General features: G+C 37.6%; 1 protein-coding gene across 1 annotated transcript in view; it reads right to left on the bottom strand.

Moving 5' to 3' along the window:
• Nucleotides 1-9,974: 9,974 nt before the first annotated feature.
• The window catches only part of LOC114657662 (transmembrane protease serine 5), a 117,421-nt gene continuing 101,637 nt past the window's right edge, over nucleotides 9,975-25,758 (bottom strand). Inside the window, 4 exon segments of the mRNA XM_051932279.1 lie at nucleotides 9,975-10,382; nucleotides 15,266-15,418; nucleotides 18,478-18,620; nucleotides 21,637-21,735. Coding sequence (XP_051788239.1) covers nucleotides 10,374-10,382; nucleotides 15,266-15,418; nucleotides 18,478-18,620; nucleotides 21,637-21,735 — 404 coding nt within the window. The 3' untranslated portion in view covers nucleotides 9,975-10,373.

Here is a 25,758-nt window from a genome sequence, read left to right as displayed (position 1 = left end):
GGAAGCTTTTGTTTGTCCTATAAAACACTAACTGGACTTAATATTCTACTTGTGGAGCAGAATGGTGTGAACTTATTTAACAAATTATTGGCTTCACTTTTGGACAGGCCAATAATTATTGAGACTTTTTTCCTTACCTTTTTCTGTCTATTGGGTTTTCCAACCATTAGACTTACGTCAAGCTACCTAAACCATACATCTTTTAAGAATAAGAATAGTGCAGTCTTATTAATAACATATAATAACATATGTCAGAGGGGATTATCATCCGGGCTTAAATGATGTAAGACAGGGGCCCCCAACTCTGGTCCTGGAGGGCACCAGTGGCTGCAGGTTTTCATTCTAACCCTTTTCTTAATTAGTGAACTGTTTTTCTTGCTAATTAACTTTGTTTGAATTCATTTTAATTGACTTGTTTTTTTAAGATTTGTTCCCTTGAATTTCTTCATCATTCCTCTGAAGTGCTTCATTTTTTTCCTTAAATGGCACTTAAACAGAAATGAAATGTGAAGTGAGGGAGCCAACAGAAGGCCAATGTAAAACAGGGCCAGAAACCCCAACCAATTTAATTCCATCCAGTTGCTTAATTAAACCCATTCTGTAATTCCAAGGCTTGTTGCTGATCTCATTGTGCAATACAAGACATTTCCAAAATTGTTGATTTTCTCTTTTCTAAGAGTAGTGTTAAAAAGTTTTGGAGACCTGAGCAGACCAGTATTCCTAAGACCTTCACCTTTCTTTACTTTGAGATATTGTATGATCGACAATGTCGGTTATGTTTTGTTGGTGGTGCTTTGGTTCATTTTGTATCTCATGATTGTTTGGCTGTGAATTAAGGACAAAGAAACAATTAAGGGGTCAGTCTTCAAGAGCAAGTCAAATAAAATTAAAATTAATTCAAAAGAAGTTAATTAGGAGCAAAAACAGGTCATTAATTAAGACAAGGGTTAGAATGAAAACCTGCTGCCACTGGTGCCCTCCAGGACCACAGTTGGGGACCCCTGATGTAAGCAATATCACTCTGGGCTTTGGGGGGGATGTCACTAATGGTATCTTCTTTTTCCTCCTGGTATCTTCTCTTTCTGCCAGGTGAGGATATCCTCCCGTCCAGTTCGGCTGCCGTTAAAAGGGATGGCCCCAAAAGGTGGCCTCTCACTCAAGACCTGGAGTTGATAGCAAACGAAATCCCAGATTCTGAGATTCAGAACCCAATAATCAAACCAGAATACTCTGTATGGGCTGATTTTGTGGTGTCTTTTTTGTTGGGCCATTGTGCACAGTATTGCTATTCATTTCAAAGTAATAAAACTGAGCTACTGGGTTGGTACCCCAATGTCTCTTGTTGCTTCACTTTGGTTTCCTACCTTCGGTTGCACATAGAAATAATAGGATTAAGATAATTGCTTATTTGAGAGATGGAATGTAAACCAGATAAGACTGACATGTAAGATAGAAGAAGCTCTTCTAGGCTTTTCAGACAAACTTATAAGCTTTTTTTTTCTTTATAACATTCACACGATGATACTCTTAGCACAAATTTCTTTTGCTTGCTTTTTGGCAAATTTGAATTAATAAACAGTGCCCATAAAAATTATTCACCCCACCTTCGTGGAAGTTTTCATGTTTAATTCTTATACAAAATTGAATCATAGTGGATTTAATTTGTTTTTTTTAATACTGATCAACAGAAAAAGACTCTTTAATGTCAAAGTGAAATCAGATCTCTGCAAGGTGGCCTAAATTAATTACAAATATAAGACACTAAATGATTACCGTATATACTCGTGTATAAGTTGGGTCTTAAAACCTGAAAAATCAATCATAAAATCAGACCCCAACTTATACACCTTTCAAAAATACGACACTTAATTTTTTTTTTTTTAATCTTCTTGCTTCCTCCAATCTCACACCAGTTTCTCAGACACATCAAATTTTGTTGCGGCAGTGCAGTTACCGATTTCTTTCACCACTTCAACGACTTTTAATATAAAACCAGCTTCATATTTTCTTCTAATCGAACGCTCCTTCACAGATAAGGGATGCTCTTACAATAAAGGTGTATTTAGCGTGTGAGATACAAAAAACACAAAACAGTGCAAACGTCACTTCAGAATAGTTTGGGTATTACCGTGTGGTCACGTAGGCACAATACGTAGAAAAAAAAGACAGTGTGCTCTGTGGTTACTCTCTCAGGTGGGCATTAGCATATCATAATCTCTTGTACCAATTGCGTGAGTTTTCCACATTCGACTTATATGACTGACATTATAAAATACTGGAAATGATACGGTAAAATCAAGCCCAACTTATACACGGAAGAACTTAAACGGGAGTATATACAGTAATTGCACAAGTATTTTGAGACCGAAATCATCAGTGGTGCAGCTCGTTGGTTCTTGAAGTTACACAATTAGCGTAATGGTCCTGGATGAAAGAACCTCATCTGTAGCTTGACCTGGCAAAGACAGACCCTTTTATTGTCCTACCTTGTTATTCAGCTCAGCTAATTGTCACTAACACCAGCCAAGTCTGTTTGCAACCTTGGAGTGGTGACCGATGAGCTGTCCTTCACTAACCATGTAACTACGGTTTCTCAGTCTTGTAGATTCACACTATACAACATCCACAAGATTAAACCCCATCTGACAGAATATGCAGCACAACTCCTGGTCCAGGCTTTGGTTTTGTCAAGTCTGGACTACTGGGGACTCTCTTCTGGCAGAAGTACCAGCCTGTGTTACCAAGCCATTTTAGATGATTGAAAATGAAAGTGGGTACATGTCACTCATCTACAGTATTCAGTCACTATATTGGCTCCCTCTAGAAGCATGCATTAAGTTCAAATCCTTCATGCTTGCCAACAGGGTATATACAGTTGCTGGCCACTTTATTAGGTACACATTGGTAGTACCAGGTTGGACCCCCTTTTGCCTTCGGAGCTGCCACAGTTCTTCATGGCACAGATTCAACAAGGTGCTGGAAGCATTAGTTAGGGAATTTGGTCCATATTGACATAATAGCATCATGCTGTTGCAGCAGATTTGTCAGCTGCACATCCGTGATGTAAATCTCCCGTTCCACCACAGCCCAAAGGCCCAAATGGATTGAGATCTGGTGATCGTGGAGGCCATTTGAGTACAGTGAACTCATTGTCATCTTCAAGAAACCAATTTAAGGTGATTAGAGCTTTGTGACATGGTGCATTATCCTGCTGGAAGTATCTATCAGAAGATCAGTAGACTGCGCTCATAAAGGGATGGATATGGTCAGCATCAATACTCTGATAGGCTGGGGCATTTTAACAATTCTCATTTGGTACCAAGGGGTCCAAAGTATGCTAAAGACAACATCCCCCACACCATTACATTACCACTATCAGCCTAAACAGTTTATACAAGACAGGATGGATCCATGCTTTCATGTTGTTGATGCAAATTTTGACCCTACCATCCAAATGTCACAGCAGAAATCGAGACTTATCAGACCAGGCAATATTTTTCCAATGTTCTATTGCCTAATTTTGGTGAACCTGTGCAAATTGTAGCCTCAGTTGCCTGTTCTTAGCTGATAGGAGTGGCACCTAGTGTGGTCTCCTGTTGCTTTAGCCCTTTCTGCTTCAAGGTTTGACATGTTGTGCGTTCAGAGATGCTTTTCTGAAATCCTTGGTTGTAATGAGTGGTTATTTGAGTTACTGTTGCGTTCCATCTGCTCGAACCAACAAAGCACATTTGTCCAGAGAACTGCCACTCACTGTATATTTTCCCTTTTTCTGACCATTCTCTGTAAACCTTAGAGATGGTTGTGCATGAAAATCTCAGTAGATCACCAATTTCTGAAATACTCAGACTAGTCTGTCTGGCACCAACAACCATGCCATGTTCAAAGTCACTTAAATCACCTTTCTTCCCCATTCTGATGCTCGGTTTGAACTTCAGCAGGTCATCTTGACAATGTCTACATGCCTAAATGCATTGAGTTGCTACCATGTGATTGGCTGGTTAAATATTTGTATTAACAAGCAGTTGAACAGGTGTACCTAATAAAGTGGTCAATGAGTGTATATGGACGCACTTGTGAGGTCCTATGCTTCTTCTCGAGCACTCAGGTCTGCTGATCATCGTCATCTGGTGATGTCACCTCTGAATGGCATCAAATCTCAATTCTTGTGTAGCTTCTACACACTTGTATCTGGAAGGTCCAACTCATGGTGAGCCAATGTCATGGCCTTGTAGCGGAACCATGGTCCCTTGTGATAGTTTGTCCTGTCAATCCCACCATTTGCATCCCGGTCATTTACTATTTAAACAGGAGGACGAAAAGAAGGAAAAATTCCTGTTTAATACACTTGCACTTCATCGCAGAGCAAAGAGAGAGCACTGATCGATTCACCTACACCTTTCCCTGCTTGCCACTTTCAACACCAGACTTAATAACTTCACCATTACAACACAAAACCCCCGGGTTAAGAATTATGCTGAGAGGCTGATGATAAGAACGGTGAGACTGTTTTTTGTCATTTGGGAGAGGAGCAAGCCATCATTTTCATGCTTGTATAATTGCCGTAGGACACTTTTCAGCTGAACAAAGTTCACAATCACTATTCATTCTCTGTTTAATCTTCTGGACTTTTATGTGCATTTCCTGTTACTGTGTGCCTTATTTGTTTCACGTTCAGTGTGGGGTCAAGGGAGGGTTTGTGTTGTAGGTTTTTTTTTTGCTGCACATTTTTATTATTATATTCCGCCAATCACTTTTGGAGTTGGGTGTGATGTGGGAGGTTTGGAGGGAGTGAATTATATATCGCTTTGTTTCTTATCACTATTAATATATATACACATTTGTATTTTACAAACTGTCTGCTGTATGATTATTTAACCATCAATTGGGGAAGTTTATTTGGAAGAAGTATGGCTTGTTGGATGTAACATTCCTCAGCTTGCCAGGCCACAAGTCCTTGTGGTGTAGCTGCCGTTCCGGGTGAGTTGGTTGGCTACTACAGCCTAACGTACACAAAGACAAAAGGACATTCTAAGCAACTCTGTAAAAAGGTGATTGGAAAGTGCAAATCAGGGGATGGAGACAAGAAAATATCCAAGTCACTGAAAATCCCTTGGAATCCAGTTAAATCAATCATTAAGAGAAGTGGAAAGAGTATGGCAAAGGTGTAAATCTGTCTCGACCAAACCATCTACAAAAAACTGAGTGATCGTTCAAGAGGAGGAATAACAACAAGAGACCTCTGAGAACACTGAAGGAGATAGAAACTACAGTGGATAAGCTTAGAGAGACTGTACAGACAACAACTGTTACCGGGTGCTTCACCATTTGTAGCTTTATGTGAGAGTGGCAAAGAGAAAGCCACTGTTTAAAAAAAAAAACACATGACATCTCGGCAAGAGTTTGTCAATAAGCAGATAGCAGACTCTGAAGTCAGCCAGAAGACGATTCTATGGTAAGTCAAACATTTCAACACATCATCAAAAACACACCATCCGCACTGTGAAGCATGGTGGTGACAACATCATGATGTGGTGATGCTTCTTTGCAACAAACCCTGGAAGACTTGTGAGGGTAAAATGAATGCACGAATGTACAGTGAAATCCTGAAGGAAAACCTGATACAGTCTTGAAGAAAGCAGACAGAGACCTGTTAACAGAGATTAAAGGTTTTCATTGCTGCCAAACATGCATTTAGTAAATGCTGACTTGAATACTTATTCAATCGATTATTTTGTTTTATATTTGTACAGTAATTAATTTAGAGCACTCCATAGAGATCTGCTTTCACTTTGACATTAAATAGTCTTTTTCTTTATCTATATTTTTTATACACACTGCATTTGGTGAACTCAGAGGTTTGCTTGGCAAAATTATTACTAACCTTATTTACACAGAAACAATTAAACAACATTGGCCTACTGCTAACCATAAAAACCTCTAAACTTGTTTTCGCACAGATAAAGCAGATTAACGATAGTAAAATTTTACATGACTTGTTCTCATCAGTGCTGACTGGTGTGGTCTCTTACGTGGGCTGAAGTGAAGAACTGTGTGATGGAATTCACTTTGTTGTCTTCTCTCTCTGTCCATGGGGTTCCGTTGCACCAGACACTGTAGGATATAGCCATTTGTCACGAATGTTTGGCTACTAAAACTCCTTTCTAGAATTAAGGTTTCAATTTTTTCCAGGTTCTGGTTGAGTCAGATCTTGGAGGTTGTGTTACAGCAAGAGATGTCCCAAAGATCAGAAAGAGAGAGTGAATAAGAGAAAGGAAGAGAGAAGCTACAGGTATTGCAGGGGGTTAAATAAAATACAACTACTAATGTATTGCCTTTCACTTGAAGCCATAATCACATTTTTTATTAGAAGGCAATATTTGGTTGAGGTTATTTTTAGGAACAGGTTTATGTGTCACTAAGTATCATTCTGGCCTAGTGTCTCACACCTCCAGAGTTGTGGGTGAAATCCCAAATCTCTGTGTTCTACTTGCATCCGTTTGTGATTTTTTTTTTTTCCAGGAACTCCAGGCTTGTCCCACATCCCAACAATGTGCAGGTTAGGTTGAACTGATAGTTCTGTTGTCACAAAGTGTGGTTCTGTGTGAGGGTGCTCTGCAATGACCTAAAGTCTCACCAAAGTTTGGTTCCCACTTTACACCCAATGATGCCAGGCTCCAGCTGATCAATGAAACATCATAATACAATGAACATTAATTATTTTAGTGTTATTACATTCTTAATACAACAAAGAATAAGAGATATCACAAGCCCTTAATGACGGCCCAAAGCCTTGTACACATCATATAAATATTCCACAATGGAAGAACTCTCACAAGCCTAGAGGTGATGACACCAACTATCCGATAAACACCCTGTCCACTGGGAGTTTCACTGATAGAGAAAAAAAAGGAAAGCAAAATTCAATAATTAATTAGAGAGACAAAAGGATTAATTAACAAGAGACTAAATCTCTTTCAGTCCTTTACTTTTGCTTTAAAAAAAGGTCATCACACCCTTTATAAAAAAGCAGTAGTCTGTACTAAAAACTCATACATTATTGAAACCTAGCCGGAAAAGGAATCCCAGGCAACATAACCCTGAAGCTAAAGGATGTGAAAAAAGCAATAATATCTGACAGATCATCGTAGAGTGTCAGAACTGCACACTTGGGCCCATTCAGAAAGCCTTGAATTTGTACGCTTGACAGCTGTTTGGCAAATTGTATTTATATAAAAAGACAACAACCTGGCAAGACTTCGGAAAAATGGCGCTACTGTTGTCAATTAAGGGATTAGAAGTTTGACAGCAGATTTTACACTGGCAATTTAAATTTTGGATGGAAAAATGCAAACAGAAAGAATGCAAAGAGATTTATTCAACTCAGGAGATCTTTTTCCAAAAATTACACTTGTGATAATGTCAACGTCTTGTATTTCATCAAATAACGTGGGAAGAAATAGATATTCATTTTATAAGAAAATTTACAGAATCCATCCATCCATCCATTTTCCAACCCTCTGAATCCGAACACAGGGTCACGGGGGTCTGCGGGAGCCAATCCAAGCCAACACAGGGCACAAGGAGAATATTGTCATATATTTAGTATACAATATTTTTAAACATTGAGTGTATATACAGTATAACCACACTAATAACTGTAGTGTAGTGAAAATGAGAAAAAATAAGCTCGGGATCCAAATGTAGGTTCAGATAATTATGTAAAGCCAACTTTTTTTTACTGCTGGAGTGCCACAATAGGACTTGTAAAATGTGCAATAATAAAAGTATCTGTAAAAACAGCTACATTATGTATGACTGATTATATAAAGGATGTAAAAACATTTTACAGAATGTAACTGAATTCTGTAACTGAAGAGGTAATCCCCTGGTATCTGTTCACACAAGGATAACACCAAAGGAGCTGCAAATATCAAAAGCAATGTGCTTCTTTTTACAGATAAATGACAAAGACAAAGAAGACTAAAGCCCTCTGGAGCTGTCATCGCGGGCGGTCAGTCAGTCATTTTCTCACACAGGGTGGTTTGCTAACTTTCTCACTGCCCAAAGAAGCACACCAAAACCCTTTCTGCTCCGCTGGTAACAGTCTGCAGTATGAAATCATGAATAAACTTGAATTAAAGTGTGTGTGTGTGTGTAGATCCAATATATACAGTACCAAAGAAAAGCCAAATGCCACAATAGTACATAAGGCACAAATCCAGGATGTGAAAACAAAACTGAAAAATGGTGTGTTTCCATTTTAACTCAACTTCTCTCCAAAAACCCTTATATTCTGAAGCTAAGTCTTGTAGTGATTGCATAGAATGGCAGTACCCCAATAAATCTAAAAATGTAGCTGGAATTTTCAAAATATAAAACCAAAGAGATCTCACATCTATCAGACCACATTGTAACTGGTAACTAGCCAGGTAACATGGCGACTGGCAAAAATTATAGTAATCAAACTGACAATATGGTAGAGGACATTTACAGGAACATATTTATGGAAAAAAAATTTGTGTCAAAGTTAAATAAAAAATCAATTATGAAATAACTAATCACATGAAGAAGAATGTCGATTATATATAAATGAGTCATTCAGCAGTGAAAAAAATGCGTAATTTAATAAAAGGCATCTAATTATTATATAATACAATATCATTATTTTATTTTGGTTCAAAAATGTACTTACCTTTAATTACTACAGGTTTTATTTCAAAATGACCATATTTAAGAACGGGACTCTTCCAAACAACAGATTTCTGAATGTCTCTATTAAGTGCTCACACTAGTTGATTCTGAAAGCCTCTTTTTGTGAATTTGTTTTTTTTTTTTAGTTGTTAATACAAACCAAAGGGTTGAACTTATTTCTATTGATTTAAACCATTGCCTGTTGATTGCCTTTGCCTGGTTGTTCCATCCCATCTGAGATAGTGTGGTGCTGAGGTGTCACCCGTGGCACGGGTCCTAATCTGGGGTCCTGAGGTGGAGTAAGAGACTGCCCTATTATAAGAGACTACCCAGATTATTCACAGAAATAAATGAAGGACTAAAGCCAAAAAGAAGTAGAAGATTGAGTTCAAATGGCAGCTTGGAGTTTCACTTTCATCCATTATCCAACCCGCTATATCCTAACACAGGGTCAAGGGGGTCTGCTGGAGGCAATCCCAGTGCACAAGGCAGGAACAAATCCCCAGGCAGGGCACCAGCCCACCGCAAAGCACACACACCAAGCACAATTTAGGATCACCAATGCACCTAACTGGCATGTCTTTGGACTGTGGGAGGAAACCAGAGCACCCAGAGTAAACCCATGCAGACACGGAGAGAACATGCAAACTCCACGCAGGGAGGACCCGGGAAGCGAACCCAGGTCTCCTAACTGCGAGGCAGCAGCGCTACCACTGTGCTGCCGTGCCGCCCGAGTTTCACTTTCACTTTGTACAATTTTAATTTGTTCCTGTCCTGTTTCAGCACACTAAACCCCAATGAGTATACAGACTGGCATCAACTGTAGATCTAAAACTGCAATTAGATCTGTGATTAGATGCACTACTTAACTACAGTAAGTGGTTTATGTTATTGGGTGCATTATTATTTAAAGACTCACATTATTAATTGAGAATAAAATCTTAATAAGAGGCTATGGACATTGGATATCCAAGTTTTGTTTTGTTGGTCTTCGGTCACTCATGATTTTATATAGTCTGAGTGAAAAAGAAATCTTGAACCAGGAGTGGACAAGTAGTTTTCTACTGAAGATAATAAAGAGAAGTTATTGGTGTATCTTTACTATTTTAAAGTATACGGTTTTAGCGCACCAGAATTTAAATAAATTTCTTAATACAGAAATCAGGTTTTAAAAACACATTAAGTGTTACGGTAGCACTGCCTCTTGGTTCCTGATGAATGGGTTGAAATTCCAGCCCATTTGATGCACTTTCTTCTTGCAAGTCTTGCGCACATAAGAGAAATTAGTGATGACAGCATCCTGTGAGTCTTTTTTAGTGATGGCTCCTGCCTTGTACCTGATGCTTCTGGGACTCCTCCTGTCTGCCACTCAGTATAGAAATATATTACTTTGGAAGATGAACAATTAAGTCAGAAAAAGCAGTATGCAAATTTAAACACATACTTTCCTATTCAGTTCATTTCATTGATCACCAGCCTCTAGAGGGCTAAGGAATAAGCAAGAGAGGTAAAAATTACTTTTCAATGAGTTTAAATTGTCTACCACAGCAAACACTTTAGTGTCATTTAGCAAAGTTTAATTCCATTTTTGATAATGTTGGTTTCTTTTTTCTTCGGGACACTAATAATACAACCATCCATGTTCTGCACCTGCCTTTTCCATTTTTGGTTTGTAGAGCAGATTAATAGCTCTGTAAAAAAAAAAAGAAAAGTTGGTATTTCTACAGTTTTTGCGGTAAGCTCTGTTTTGGATTTGAATCAAGTGCATTCCACTTTAGAAAAATAGAATTGCATTATACAAGTTAAGTCTAAGACACAAGGCTTTCTGAGGAATGTTGGCTTGCTTTAAAAATCATTTGTAATCTTTACTATAATGCAGACTCTACAGCTAGAGAATCAGAACTCTGGGATATAAACTTAGGCTGACATTGCCACTCATCTTCTCTTCTCTGTGGACCATATTTGACTGTCTGTGTGTGACGGTAGTAGAACCGTCACCGGGTCTTTTGTCGGTACGGCAAGCCGGAAGAACCAGCAGCAGACACTAAAGAGTTGACAGGTGCAGTGCTGAATGATTCATAACGTTAAATGAATCCCCATAATACACTTAATGTTAGCACATCCTTCTGGTAAATATCAGATTTTTGATTTTAGATAATGCCTTCTCTTACCAGCTTGGCAGAGTCCTCTTCTTAAGTGGACTAGCTGCATTAGTGGTCAGTTGACGGGCAGTTTTCATTCTACGCGCACATGGTTGCATACTCCCTTTATGCTGCTAAAAGCTGGGAAGCAGCTGATTTCACAACAGTCAGGAAGAACCAAACAGGAAAGGGGGAAAGCAGTCGTAGTGCGGAGATGGTAATAGTTTTACTCCACATGTTCATGTTGTTGTTGTTTAACAGTTTAGATGTAATCCTTGGGGATGTGTGAGATGTCGGTAAGATCGTGTATGTGTAGGAATAAAGTGAGGATAAAGGGGTGGACCCCCCATCTGAATGGTAAGAGCCCATTGCTTTTAGGTGAGTGGGTAGGAAATACTTAAAAAGCCTCAGTGCCATTAGTAGGGGGGTGAGTGTTGAGGATAGGTGTCACTATTGTGCGTTTTGCAAAGTTTCATTTTTTTCCCATGCTGTAGGTTGCCTTAAAGGTATTTTTTCAACCTTTTTAAGCCAGGGAGTCTCCTAGATTTTGGGGAGAGTTTCAGTACTTGGGGAAAGATAGGTTCTGGCTGCTCCAGAGCCATTGAACCAATTATTTGACCTTTTTCTTTCTACCATTTGTTTCTTTTTTGGCATCTTTTGTGCATTTTTTGAGCCCTTGTCTATAATTACTATGCATGAATGTTTTCAGTAATTTATTGAATTTGTCCTGTTTGTTGGATGCAACTATTTTGTTTTGCTTGATTGTTACATTTTATTTTTTATGAATTGTTTATTCCATCATGACATTTTTTTGTAGATTTTTGTCCTTAATCTCACCCACAAATACTGGTTTATGATTTTTGTTCCAATAAACATTGGTGACTTTGATTTCTAGAGACTTTTTACTTTATCTGGGTTTGGGGTGCCTTGAGAGCCGTTTGGCTATGAACTACCAGCGAACACTGAATACAGTGTATTGTGACACTGTGGTATAAAATATAGATAAATAATGTACTTTCTTTTCAAAGACTTAAAATCGATTCTATTAAAAACACTTGAGGATATAATAGAGTTGACCCTAAATTATGTAAAAACTAGTCTGAAGAACTCATCAGCACAAACAAATATCTGTTAGACATGGCAGCTAACTGTTGTGATACATTCGTAGACAAGCTGAAGTGCCTCCATCATGGCCTGATATTGCCTTGCTCCTCTAAAAACATTTTTACTAGAATATCTACAAAAACCTTTTGCAAATGATACCAATTGTAATATTTAATTCTTAATCATACCTTTAAACACGCCACCCATTTTTTAATGCTTTTTTTGGATGTCTACCTCCTAGTATTTTCCACATTCAAGAACTGCATGACGCTTTGAAACCGTATGTTGGACATGACCACACAATTTAGAGCTTCACGCCATACACATGTTACCCTATTAAATAAACACTGAAGATAAGAATATGGGCGTCAGATGCTCTGATACTCATAAGGAATGAACTCATATGTAAGTACAACCCCAAATCATAAAAAGCTGGAATGGTATGGAAAATGCAAAATCTTATATTTACATTTGCAGACAGTATGAACCCAAAATATTTCATGTTTTATCAGGTCAACTTCATTTCATTTGTTAATATACATCCATTCTTGCATTTCAGGCCTGCAAGACATTCCAAAAACAGTTTGGACGGTAAAGCATTCGTCACTTTGTAATGTTGCCATTCCTTCTCACAACACTTAAAAGATGTTTTGGTACTGAGGAGTGATGACGCGTTTCAGGTGTTATTTTGTCCCATTCTTCCTGCAAACACATCTTAAGGTGTGCAACATTGCAGGGTTATCATTGTCACATTTTTCGTTTCAAAATTCTCCACTCATTCTATATTGGGAACAGGTCAGGACTGTAGGCAGGCCAGTGCAGTATCTGTATCCTCTTCTTCTATGCTTTTGTATTGTGCGCAGAATGTGGTTTTGCATTGTCTTGTTGAAAAATATTTGGACGTCCCTGGAAAAGATGTCGTCTTGAAGGCAGCATATGTTGATTTAAGATCTCAATGTACTTTTATGCATTAATGCTGCCATCGCAGAAGTATAAATTACCTTTGCCAATGGCACTGACACCCACGACAGATCCTTGCTTTTAGACTTGTTGCTGATAACAGTCTAGAGGTTCCTTTTTGTCTTTGGTCCAGCGCACACAACGTCCATTTCTTCCAAAAGAAAGATCTAGAGTATTGATTTATCTGACCACAATACGTTTCCACTGTGAGATGGTCCTTTTGATGCCTCCAAGCCCTGAGAATTCAACATCGCTTCTGAGCATGGTTAAAATAAGGCTTTTTTTTTTGCACAGTAAAATTTTAAGTGGCATTTTGAATGTTATGTATTACAGTGCTTGACAAAGGTTTGCCAAAGTAATCCCTTGCCCATTTGGTTATATCAGTTATTGATGATGATGGTTCTTGATGCAGTGCCGTCTCAGGGATTGCCGACCATGAGTGTGCAGCATTGGCTTCTGCCCTTGCCTTTCACGCACTGAAATTCCTCCAGATTCCTTGAATCATTTAATGATATTATGCACTGTACAGAGAGAAATATGCAAATCCCTTCCGTCTTCCTTTGATGAACATTGTTTTTAAACAATTCAATACTTTTCTTACACATTTGTTGACGTCACCTGTTTGAAATCACATTATTTAATTTTTTTACCTCATTACTGGCCCTGATTTGCCCCCATCCCAACTATTTCTGGAATGTGTTGCAGGCCTAAAATGCAGAAATGGATGTACATTAACAAATGAAATGAAGTTGACCAGACAAAACATCTTGTTTTAGTACTGTCTGCAATGAAATAAAAGACAAAGTAGATTTAAGAATCACTCCATTTTTATTTTCTCATATACAAAGAATAGGGAAAGTATTGTAATCGTCCAAAAATTCTATGTCTAGATATTGATGAATTTCAACGTTTTAGATCTCCCTGACTTTCTTGTATACAAAATATAAGGAAAATATTGGAATCCTCCAATAATTCCATTTCTGGATTTTGATGAATTTCGGCTATTTGGAATTTCACTTAGGTCAACCAAATTTTGCATACAAGTATTAGGTACAAAATATAGATTTCTATCAACTTTTGGGCTGTTTCTGCTAACCGGAAGTGGTACTTTACCTTTTATTCATGTAGCTGCAGAGTACAATTTATTCAACTTTACTTTTATAATAATTGTTATATGGTTCTTTAATGTACATACTATAAAAATATAATCATTGTCTTGTGGTTTACTCCTCAAATATCCATCCCCATATCTGAGTATATGAGAAAGTCTAGGGAAGAGCACTCCTGAATTTTCTTATTTGCATGTTCCATATGGTCCCAACTTTTTCTGATTTGGGGTTGTAAAAAAACATTCTTATTGTTTCCTGGCATCACGCTGACCAGTAAACACCTGGCCACACAGTAGTCTGCAGTTTGAGTCATGCTGTGTGTAAAGTCTGTGTATTCTTTCCATGTTATTGTGTCTTTTCCTTTGTTAACTCCAAACCTGTTTCATTCTAAACTTGACGTCTTGCCTTTTCAACTTAGGCAGTTTAGAACCAATATATTTTCCTAGTTGCGAGGTTCTCACTTTACTATGCATTTAAATCTATATGGCTGTATTTTGTCACATGTAATCCAATGTCTGGGAGTATCACAGAACTCCCAATCAAGACAGGCTAAGTGGCAGCATTTTTGTGTATGTTTCACTAATTAGCAAAAAAGGGACAGACGTTATATTTAGGTAGGTTAATGTTTGTTAGAGAAGTCTGCACGCATATGGGAAAATTCAGGTAAGACCCCACCAGAATTGTCATGCCAAAGACACCACTGCTTATATTTGGCATTGTGTGTTTTTGTACTCATTAGGTATTAGTTGTGCAAGCAGCTACTCCACACTGATCATGTAAGGTCAAGTGAACCAAGCATGCCTTTGCGGGCTCTGCCACAGGCTATATTTCTTATTATTTTCCATTTAGTTCTGTAAAACATTTTCTGAAATATTACTTTTTTATTCCGTGTTAGCAGATTTATTCCTGGAGCTGCCTAAATTTATTTAAATGTATGTGCATATCTTATACCCTTACAGGCCAAGCAAGCCAACAGTCAAACTGAGAGCCACACAAAGATTTATAATAGCAACCTGACTTCCGCCACACTCATCTACACATTTGTTCAAATTTTATCTTTAAAACACCCATATTAGGAAGGAATTCAGAGCATTGATAAATAAGTGAGGTCAACAATCCAGATGCCTTCGAATATATATATATATATATATATATATATACACATTATTTAGTAATATTCATAATATGAATTGACAAACTAGCTCATTTTCATCCTTTTGCATACTCTTCCAGAAGAATTGTTCATGCATATGTTTTTACCTCAATTATTTCATAAATCCAGTCTAGAAACTCTGATACTTTGGCATAGACTCCTGGGTGATTGGGCTCAGCACATCCTGTACCCCAGCTGACCACCCCAATCAAACGCCAGACGTTTTCATCTTGGCACACCAGAGGCCCTCCGCTGTCACCCTGTCAAAAAAAATCTAATTTATTCCTTCTTCAGTGGCAGATTAGTCTCAGCCTACTGTTAAATAACTGTTTTAACAAAGAATTAAATGTTTTTTTTTTCTTTCATTAGGCCTAATGATTGAATATAAGGAAAACCGATATCAGAGAAATTCTTACAGAAACAAACAATAGATGTGTCTGTTGGTTAGGTATGAATATGGTGCTTGTTACATTAAATACAATCAAAATAGTTAACACCATCACCTCAGTACTAAGAAATACCACAATTAGATCTCTTCTTTACCGCTTGCAGGAAATTAATATTACTGCTTCTTATTCATGATGCAGTTCCTACTGAACCACTGACATTACTTTCTTCTTACAACTAATTTTGTAATTAGAAACCAATTCCCACTTTCAATTGATGGCCTTTTAATCAAATGGCTTAATCCTGCTTATTTTATTCCGATTGAACATCTTACAAGGGTACTTTACTATGGAGCCCCATAAGTGACATGGCAAAGAAAAAAATGAGGCATGAGAAAATAAAATTTGACTGGAGGAAAAATATAGATGGGAGAAAAAATATTTTTTTGATGGGAGGGAAGGAATAATGCAAAATACCTTTGTGTTCTTTCACAACTAACTCGCATTAGATAGATAGATAGATAGATAGATAGATAGATAGATAGATAGATAGATAGATAGATAGATAGATAGATAGATAGATAGATAGATAGATAGATACTTTATTAATCCCAATGGGAAATTCATTCATTACACGTTGGCTGAAACGTAACACATGAACACAGCATCTGGCATGACTGAATTGTATTTGTGAGTCATGTACACCGAACCTCGACTAAAACATCAAACCTGTTCTGCACTGTAGACTGCTGCAAGGTGTACTTGGAATGATCGTAAGGATGTGCATGTGCTGGAGGCACAGTCTCAGTCATTCTCGTAGTAGATTCTGTTTCACATGCTATGTTTCAGTCAGCTGGTCATTTAGGTTTAGGTTTAAACATCCATGACCTAATATTAGACCCAGAAGTACGTTTCTAAGACATTATACAAGAAGTTTAGTTGATGTTCCCCTCTCCCATCAAATAAATATATTTTTTCTCCCAATAAACACTAATTTTTTCTCTCACCCATTTCACTTAAGGGAATGCTCCACCCAAACATTATATTTGTTTTATATGTTTTTGACCTCATGTAATTTTTAGTTATGGCCAAGAAAAAAAAATTAATCTCATATTTTTGGGGAGAAAGAGCACAAAGTTTCTGATAAAATGAGACCCACTAGTGACCAATGCTAGACAACTGCAAATAATATCAAAATAATATAATTACAATAATACCCAGCTCTCCCCCCATTCTCTAGTAAAGAATCCAGTTTTCAATTTCTAGACTACTTTCACATTCTGGACTTATTTAATACTAGTCGTGAACCAGGACAAACTTTAAAAATCAATAAACAAAAAGGTATTGCTAGCTAAGCAGAGGCAAGTTACGCTCCAAAACACACAGGTAGACTGATTCCCCACTCCTGACATCACGCTTCCCCCTCCCCTTGGCCCACAGCCGCTCTCTCGGATTATAATAATAAATCGGTGCCGCAAGCGAACTATGATACTTAGCACAATGAGAGAGGTCGCAAAATCAACCAGAATATTCAAGCAAATTATAGGAAAAAAATCCGATCTAAATCCGTTAAGTAGTTGTCTCGTGAAAAGCGAACAGACAGACAGACATTGGATTTTTTATATATAGAGATTTTAGCAAAAAAAAAAAAAAAAACGTAATTTGCACATCGTGTTCATACAACTGGATGACTTAACATTTGTGGGTTAGGGTTAGGGTTAGGGGGATTTTGTGGATTTTGTGTCACAAGTAATGTGAGATTTTTTTCAAGGACATTTATAATATCTAGTGTTTGGTCTTGTCTAGCGTTATGTCTAGCAAGATAGGGTCCTGTGTTATCATATCACTTTTAATGTCCTTTCTCAGCCATCACTACAAACTACATGGACTAAGTAACATATAAAAAATGTCATTTTTGGGTGGAGTATTCCTTTAAGGTGCCGAGTTCATTTTGGAATAACTCAACGAAATGCAGGCCATTTTCCTCTGATTTCATTCTAGCTATTGTACAGTATGTAAGCAATTTGTATGTTATGAAGAAATAGGTCTAAAGTGGCTCTTTGGAAATGGTAGATTATTGTTAAACTGAACCTTATCAGGTACTATTGTCAGGTAATATTGTTAAACACGTCAAATCAACTAAAATATAAAACAATTTCAAAAAAGCACTATGAACTAAAGGTTATTAATAGTGAGAGAGATGTAATTTTTGAGATCATAGACAGAGCTGGAAAAAGCCATCGTTTCTCCCACTTACAAATTAATAAACTCTGATCAGGCTAGCATGGAAAACAATGATTGACTCTAGAGAATGTGTAAAGTAGTTTAATAGCTTGTATGTAGTGTTCAGTAGAACGGAGGTTAATGTACAGGAGAATGCACAGTGTGGCATTAATTATTGATGATACAATTGAAGAAATGCAGTGTTAACATGCTTTTTCAGTGGTACAATTAATGAACATGATGCCAATTTTATTATACAAGCAGTGGATAGCCCTGTTTTCATTGAGGAATCAGGTGCATCAGACATAGACTGAATGTGTGTAGCTCAATTATATCTAAATTTATAATATCCAACTTTCACTTATTTGTGAAAATGAGAAATTCACCTTAAATAAGGCTTCAAAATTACAGGAGCATCACTCCATAGAGTTTAGCCATTTGCTGTCTGTAGGGATATTCTCCAGCTGTCTAAATGGCTTTCTTCTGGTATTCAGGATTTCCTCCCACATCCCACCTGTAAATGTCCGACGATTCTAAACTGTCCCTGTATGAGTTGGGTATGAATAAGACCAGTTTGGGTCTTTGACAATATCAATGGCTTCTGCCCTGTTGATATCCACAACATATAAGACCACAAAAATGGGCAATCTACACACCATCTGAAGGACATTAATAGCTCCACAATCGTACTAGCAGATGAATATCCTTACCTGACACGCATCTATATTGCCTTCAGGGTAGCCAGCACACAGCATTCTGGGAGTGATTTCCCCATTATACATACAGGAGCTGTTGCATTTCTTTGTGCTGATCAAAGGAACACTTGCTTCCTTTAACATATCAGGAATGTGTGCTGTCATCAAAATACAATAACAATAAACCAAAATATTATAGTATAGTATTCACAAACTTGCTCAATGCAATGTAGGATTGCAGGGGCACAGATATTATGCATGGAAAAACAAAAATAGAAAGGAAATGTGCAACATGGAAGTATGTGTTTCCTTGCTTTGAAAATCTTTTTACAAACAGCAAATATAATTTTGACTTTTTTGGAGAAGGACATTGTGTAATATTTCCACCAACATTTCATTTGCATGAACAGAGTATTGCACATCACCCCCAACATTTCATACTGACTGTATCACTCATTCATTCAACATGAACAGAGTGCCAATTGATCACCGGGTACAGTCCTGAACAAACCAGCACCCACTCACCCTTAGATTTGACAATCAAGCTAACCTGCACCTATATGAGATATGCTCTGTGATGGCTGTTCTAACCACCATGCCACCACGCACCTTCCTGAATTTTGATCAAATTACAATAATGTCTTTTTCCATCCTGATCCTTCAGAGATTTTCTTTGCCATCTTATGAATTTTACCACAAGTGTGGAAGAAAATGTCCTCAAGCATTGCCAGTGGATATGAACAATACTGGACCACCTAGACCTACACTAAATGACATATTCATATCCTGAAATTATTAAACAGATGAATATAAATGGAAGTGACATACTGACATTTTAATGCCCACATTGGCATCCTTTAACTTTATTTGCAACCCAGGAATCTCATGAAATGTTTTGTCATCCTTTTCTAATAAAATAATCCCCCATATATTTTCCTGCATTAATCCTTAAACAACACATGAAAATGAGTAATAAGAATAAAAAGAGCTTTGTGGAAAAGTACCAGAAAAAAATGCCTCCAAGCCAAAATCATTAACAATAATTTGTTGATTAATTTTCTTCATCACATTAACTCTAGACAGCAGATTTATAATTCAATTTATTGTTACTTCAGGAAAAAATAATTGGAAGTAATCTACCAAAGAGAAAAACATAACCCTTATTTGACATTGTAAATTGAGAAAATAATAGAAAATAACAAATTGGCAGAAAGTAATCTCTACTAAGCTTTTCAAGCCCATTGTCCACTCTAATAGCCATCATGGCATTTTCTGATCTCACCTATTTTAGGCCTGTTAGACAATGGATGGGTACAAGGGAAGAACCTACCTAGATTAGGAGACCTATGCATTGAAAGGCACCGTTTATATCCAAAGATGATGCTGAGGCAAACATGCAGCTTCACAGGGACAGTGACGGAGCCTGAAGTTGATAGACACTAGTGCTAATCACTGCATCACTATGTCACAAAAAATATCTGCCATATTCTGCAACATCTACAACATCAGAGTATGCAGCATAGCATGTGCTCCAGGTATTGGACAACTGCAACTCTCTTCTGGCAGGAAAACCAACCAGCATGTGTCACCAAGCTGCTATAGATGATTCAAAATACAGTGGCATTTCTGGTGTTCAACCAGCCAAGGTAAGCCCATGTCACACCTCTTTTCAGATCACTGAATTGGTTCCCTGTAGCAGCACATATTAAATTCAAATTCTGAGTACCTGCCTACAGTGGCATATGGAGACACTTGTGAGGTTTTATGCTTCTTCTTGACCACTATGGTCTGCTGATGAAAGGCATCTGGTGATCTTGACATCAGATCTCAATCCAGACTCGTATAGTGTGTAGCTTCTAGCTTCCCACCTCCATTTGAAATTTTGACTACCTTAATGTGTTTAAGAAGCGCCTGAAGGCTCTTTTTGTCTGTTAGGTTTCTGTAATGAAGGAGTTGTGATGATCAATTTTGTAAGCATGTCCTGTACTGTTTTCAAACAGTCCCCGAGACTTATGTTTACTTGATTATGATCATCTCTTTTGTATGTCATTTTGGATAAAAGCATCTGCTAAGCAAATACATGTAAATGTAAATACTCTAATCAGACAGACTGCACTCCACATAGATAGATAGATAGATAGATAGATAGATAGATAGATAGATAGATAGATAGATAGATAGATAGATAGATAGATAGATAGATACTTTAATTAATCCCAAGGGGAAATTCACATACTCCAGCAGCAGCATACTGATAAAAAACAATATTAAATTAAAGAGTCATAAAAATGCAGGTATAACAGACAATATCTTTGAATAATGTTAACGTGTACCCCACCAGGTGGAATTGAAGAGTCACATAGTGTGAAGGAGGAACAATCTCCTCAGATTGTCAGTGGAGCAGGACATTGACAGCAGTCTGTCGCTGAAGCTGCTCCTCTGTCTGGAGATGACACTGTTTAGTGGATGCAATGGATTCTCCATGATTGACAGGAGCCTGCTCAGTACCAGTTGCTCTGCCACAGTTGTCAAACTGTCCAGCTCCATGCCTACAATAGAGCCTGACTTCCTCACCAGTCTGTCCAGGCGTGAGGCATCCCTCTTCTTTATGCTGCCTCCCCAGCACACCACCGCGTAGAAGAGGACACTCACCACAACCGTCTGATAGAACATCTGCAGCATCTTATTGTAGATGTTGAAGGACGCCAGCCTTCTAAGGAAGTATAGTCGGCTCTGTCCTCTCTTACACAGAGCATCAGTATTGGCAGTCCAGTCCAATTTATCATCCAGTTGCACTCCCAGGTATTTATGGGTCTGCACCCTCTGCACACAGTCACCTCTGATGATCATGGAGTCCAGGAGGGGCCTGGGCCTCCTAAAATCCATTACCAGCTCCTTGGTTTTGCTGGTGTTCAGGTGTAGGTGGTTTGAGCCGCACCATTTAACAAATTCATTACTGGTGATGAGCAAAGAAAAGCAAACTAAGTGCTACACGTCCATCCATTTGCCAAAGTCCCTAATTCCACTTCAGAGTAACAAGGAGTTTATCATAGCACCATCTGGCACAAGGTCAAAACTAACCATGGATGAAGGTAGATTTACACACACACATCCATCCACACATACTAATTAATCAAAAAAAAAACTTATTAAAACACCCAACATTCTGCTTACCATCATCTGGCCTTGTGTGGCCCCATCCAGATATCCAACAGCGAGTGCCACCTGCAAATTCTTCCTCATACTGTGGGAGGCAGACTGGCCTAACCGTATCTAGCAGAGAGACAAACACAATTGACTTTCATGAATGAATTATGGCATCTCCTATTTTCTGCCAGTAATCACAGTGCTTAACAGTGCATCTCTTTGCCTAAAATGAGACTTGCTATGGTGACTGCATAGACAGGATTACAGTTTTCTTATGTAATTAGAAAATAAAAATCCTTCACAAGGACTTTGTATGCTTGTCCATTCACCTGTTGCTTTCATTTTATTAAGTAGTCTGACAGCCTTTAAGCTTGTAGTGAAAAGAAAAGAAATGAGAAAAGGGCCAGTTTTGCTCAGAAAGTTGCAAGCTTAGACCATCCACAAAGAACTTTTCCAAAAATACCAAAATCGGATGTGCTAATTTCTAAATCAAGACTTGTGGACCAGAGAAGTCACAAGCAATTCATTGGCAATATAATTTGAGTTTACACAAGTTAACAAAGTCAATGGCATTGATGGGTGTTGGATATTGCAAGCATGAGAGCTGACCTGTTATATAAAATGGGAGGGCAAAAAATCAGAAATAATAAGAATTCAATAATAATTTTCACTGTCACTGATGGCACTTATTGCCTGAGCTCAGAGATTGGTCATTGCACCTCAGAACCCCTGCACATTTTGTTTTTTATCTCCAGCCCTCTGGAGTTTTGTTTGTTTGTTTTTTCTGTTCCCCGGCCATCGGACCTTACTCTATTCTTTGTTACTTAGTATTGCCTAATCTTATTTTTATATTTTTTATTTTTTATAAACTTTGCTTTCTTCATCTTGTAAAACACTTTGAGCTACTTCATTTGTATGAAAACATGCTATATAAATAAATGTTGTTTTTGTAGTTGGTATCCAAAGATTAAGGACCAAAACTGCAGTAATGCTTTAATTTTAATGAAGTATTAAAAACCCTGATGTGCTATCGAGCCCAGTCTTTCATACACAACAGAGAGGACACCCTGAGGGATTGTCGACTACTTTTGGAGTTTTTCCTTTTTAATATGTAGGGAATATTAGTGCTCTTCAGAAAAAAAGAATGTTGATAAGGATTTGTGGAGTTACAAAGAAGGACGGAACTATAAACAAGAAAATCAGAACTATAACAAAAGTAGGAGTGATGTCTAAGAAAGTTGAAGAAAGGAGGTTAAGTTGGTATGGGCAGTAAAGGCAGCATAGGAGAAGAAATTGCATGTGGCAGAAATAGGAAAGTTGAGATGGTTGTGTCAAGTTACAAAAAAAGTACAGAATAACAAGAAACAGTCAGGGGTACAATTAAAGTTGGAGAGACTATCTACGAAAGTAGAGAAAAGTGGGGTTTAAGTGGTATGGATATATGATGAGGAGAGACAATGAATATATGGGTAAAAGAGTGTTGAGAATGGAAGTACAGGGGAAGAGAAAGTGAGGGAGGCTGAAGTGGAGATGGATAGATAAAGTAAAGGAAGACCTGAAGGAAAAATGTCTGACTGGGAAGGAGCTGCAGGACTGAGCTGTATGGAGAACGCTGGTCAAACATGTCAACCCTACATAGAAGTGGGAAAAATTAAGATAAAGAAGATTTTTAAATTCTTTGCTTGAAAAACTTTAATTTGTAGTGTTTGATTTTTCATAATACAAATACAATAAGTAATTAACATAATATCATCCATACTATGAAGTAGGCTAAAAGATACAGATATAGATGCAGCAATAATACACTTAAGTAATCAATCCAAGACACCTTGGCTATAACTCTAAGCTTTGAATGCAAAGTTAAAATATAAGTGTCTTCCAAATGGGTTCACATTAAAACTTGTTTAAAAACTTGTGTCTCTTATCTGTCTTGAAAATGTCTGAAATTATGCAGTAGAAGCTGGAAAATTGGTGGCCTAGTCTTTCCAGGTCAATACACTGCCATTGTGACTGTCTCAGGGAAGAAGATAGAAAGTGAAGTGAAAGTGTTTAAAAGATTTTAATTAGTAATTTTACAATGTCACAGAAACTGATATTCACACTTGACTCCCCCTTAGCACATCCACTCTTTTTGTCACAACTTAATGAAATTTTGCTTTCTATTTCATGAATTACTGCATTTTCTTAGAAACAAAAACAGATTGTTAACTAAGTTAGCATGACCTTCTGTACATTAAAAATGGGCACAAGACCATTAAGAACTTTTGCATTATAATTTATAGAGTACAATGATCACGGCAGAAATGGTGGAAAGATATAATATTATTATTTACATTAATATTAAATATTTCTCGTGCAAAGCTCAAAGCTGCGTCCACGTGGCCAGAACTGTCACCACGGTGGTAAACAGAACCACTTTGCCAAAACATGTTGTTCTACTCCCTGCTCTCATTAATTCACTGGGCACAGTTTGTGGCAACTAAAATTCAGGTCTAGCTGCTCTGAAATCATGCATGTTCAGCTTAAACAGTGTGATTATCCCTTTTTTATTGGCTGCTGGTGCGGCTATATCCCTATTAAACATGCACAACAATTTTAACTTCCATATTCTTTCTACCATATGCCTATAGTTGTGGTGACTCACAAATTTCTCTTGAGGGTTCAGTCCACCTCACTGTTAAATTTGGTAAAGTACCATCCATCCATTAACTTTCTCAATCCACTTTATCCTGAGCAGGGTCTTGGGGAAGCCTTATAATGCTTGACTGTTTACCTGCTGCTATCATCTTATTAAGCAGCCAGACAAAATGCCAGGTTTGCTCAAAAAGTTAGAAATTTTTACTATTAATGAAGAACTTTTCCAAAAAATTGAGAAATCTGTCATCTGTAATTAGAAAACAAAAATTCTTTACAAGGACCTTCTAATAATTGACCTTTGAAACTGCTGCTGTCATGCTCCTCTCGAGTAAGACTGTGGTACTACATTTCAAGTTTGATTGTTCTTGTTACATACGTGCATTCCTTTTGTTGGAGCGAGGGGGGCAGTTTGTTTATGTGTGTGTGCTGTTTTATCATTGAATAACTACACTCAATTTTGTGAGCTTGTCAATTATGTCTCTGCCATTCTATACAAGCTAGATCCCTTTGTACCATTTATTGTCAGCACATTTACTATGGAGATGATGACATTTTAACTGTAGCATTATATATAAGGAGTTCCTATGTAATGATACTTTGCCAAAAACTCTTCATCTAACTAACTAGTTTGAGACCTCTAGATGTATAAGGATATAGAGGTGCATCATGAATTATACAATTTATCTGTATGCTGATTGGTTTAATGGATGTTATGCAGATAATATTAGCTTTATAAAACAAATTCCTCTCCATGTTCACTGAGCCTACCATAGGGAATCAAAGTGATCTTATGCTGGGCTCCCTCAGGCTTGTTTTAACAAAGGATGTCCATCGTGTACAGATTAGAATGGGGATCTCAATTGTTATGTAAAATAATGTGTTAGTTCTGCAGTTATATGATGAGAATTTTGTTTTTTTTGTCCTGTGTGTTTTTTTTCAGAAAAAAGAATAAGAAAAGAGATACACTTGAATGGCTGTCGGTGTCTTTCTTTCAAGTGTAACATAAGTGAGAAAGATGGTACTTGGGCAAGTGGGTGAACCAAACCAGTAGGAAGACACACATTCAAAACATTTGTAGACAGCATCAGAGTGGCAACATAATTTTTGTTTTCTCTTGTTTTATTTGTACTTTGTGTTCTCCCTGGTGTTTTTTATAGTTTTCGGCCTGCTGGGTTGTTATTTGTGGTGAGGTAAAACACCATAAGGGTACCCCCTCTTGTTACACCCTGTTAACAAATCTCACTTAAAGAGAAAGCATGAACAGGGGAACGTCAAGTGGAGGTAAAAGTAAAACTTTGGCCAGTTCTTATTTTTTGCTAATTTATTTTGCTATCAACACTTAAGATATTATTGAGGAAAGAGAGATTGTAAATGTAGAATGGTAACTCTCCATCCAGTGTTTTAGTTAAGGGTGGGAACAGACACTTGATGGGGTAACAGACCATCGCCTCAAATGTGCCACATTCCAGGCCTCTTTAGCACTGATGCTTAACCAGTAACCTCTATGTCTTA

The sequence above is a fragment of the Erpetoichthys calabaricus genome, chromosome 9, assembly GCF_900747795.2.
Source record: "Erpetoichthys calabaricus chromosome 9, fErpCal1.3, whole genome shotgun sequence".
Classification (NCBI taxonomy): Eukaryota; Metazoa; Chordata; class Cladistia; order Polypteriformes; family Polypteridae; genus Erpetoichthys; species Erpetoichthys calabaricus.
Note: the sequence above shows the minus strand (reverse complement) of the source record. Positions and strands in the feature narration are given on the sequence as shown.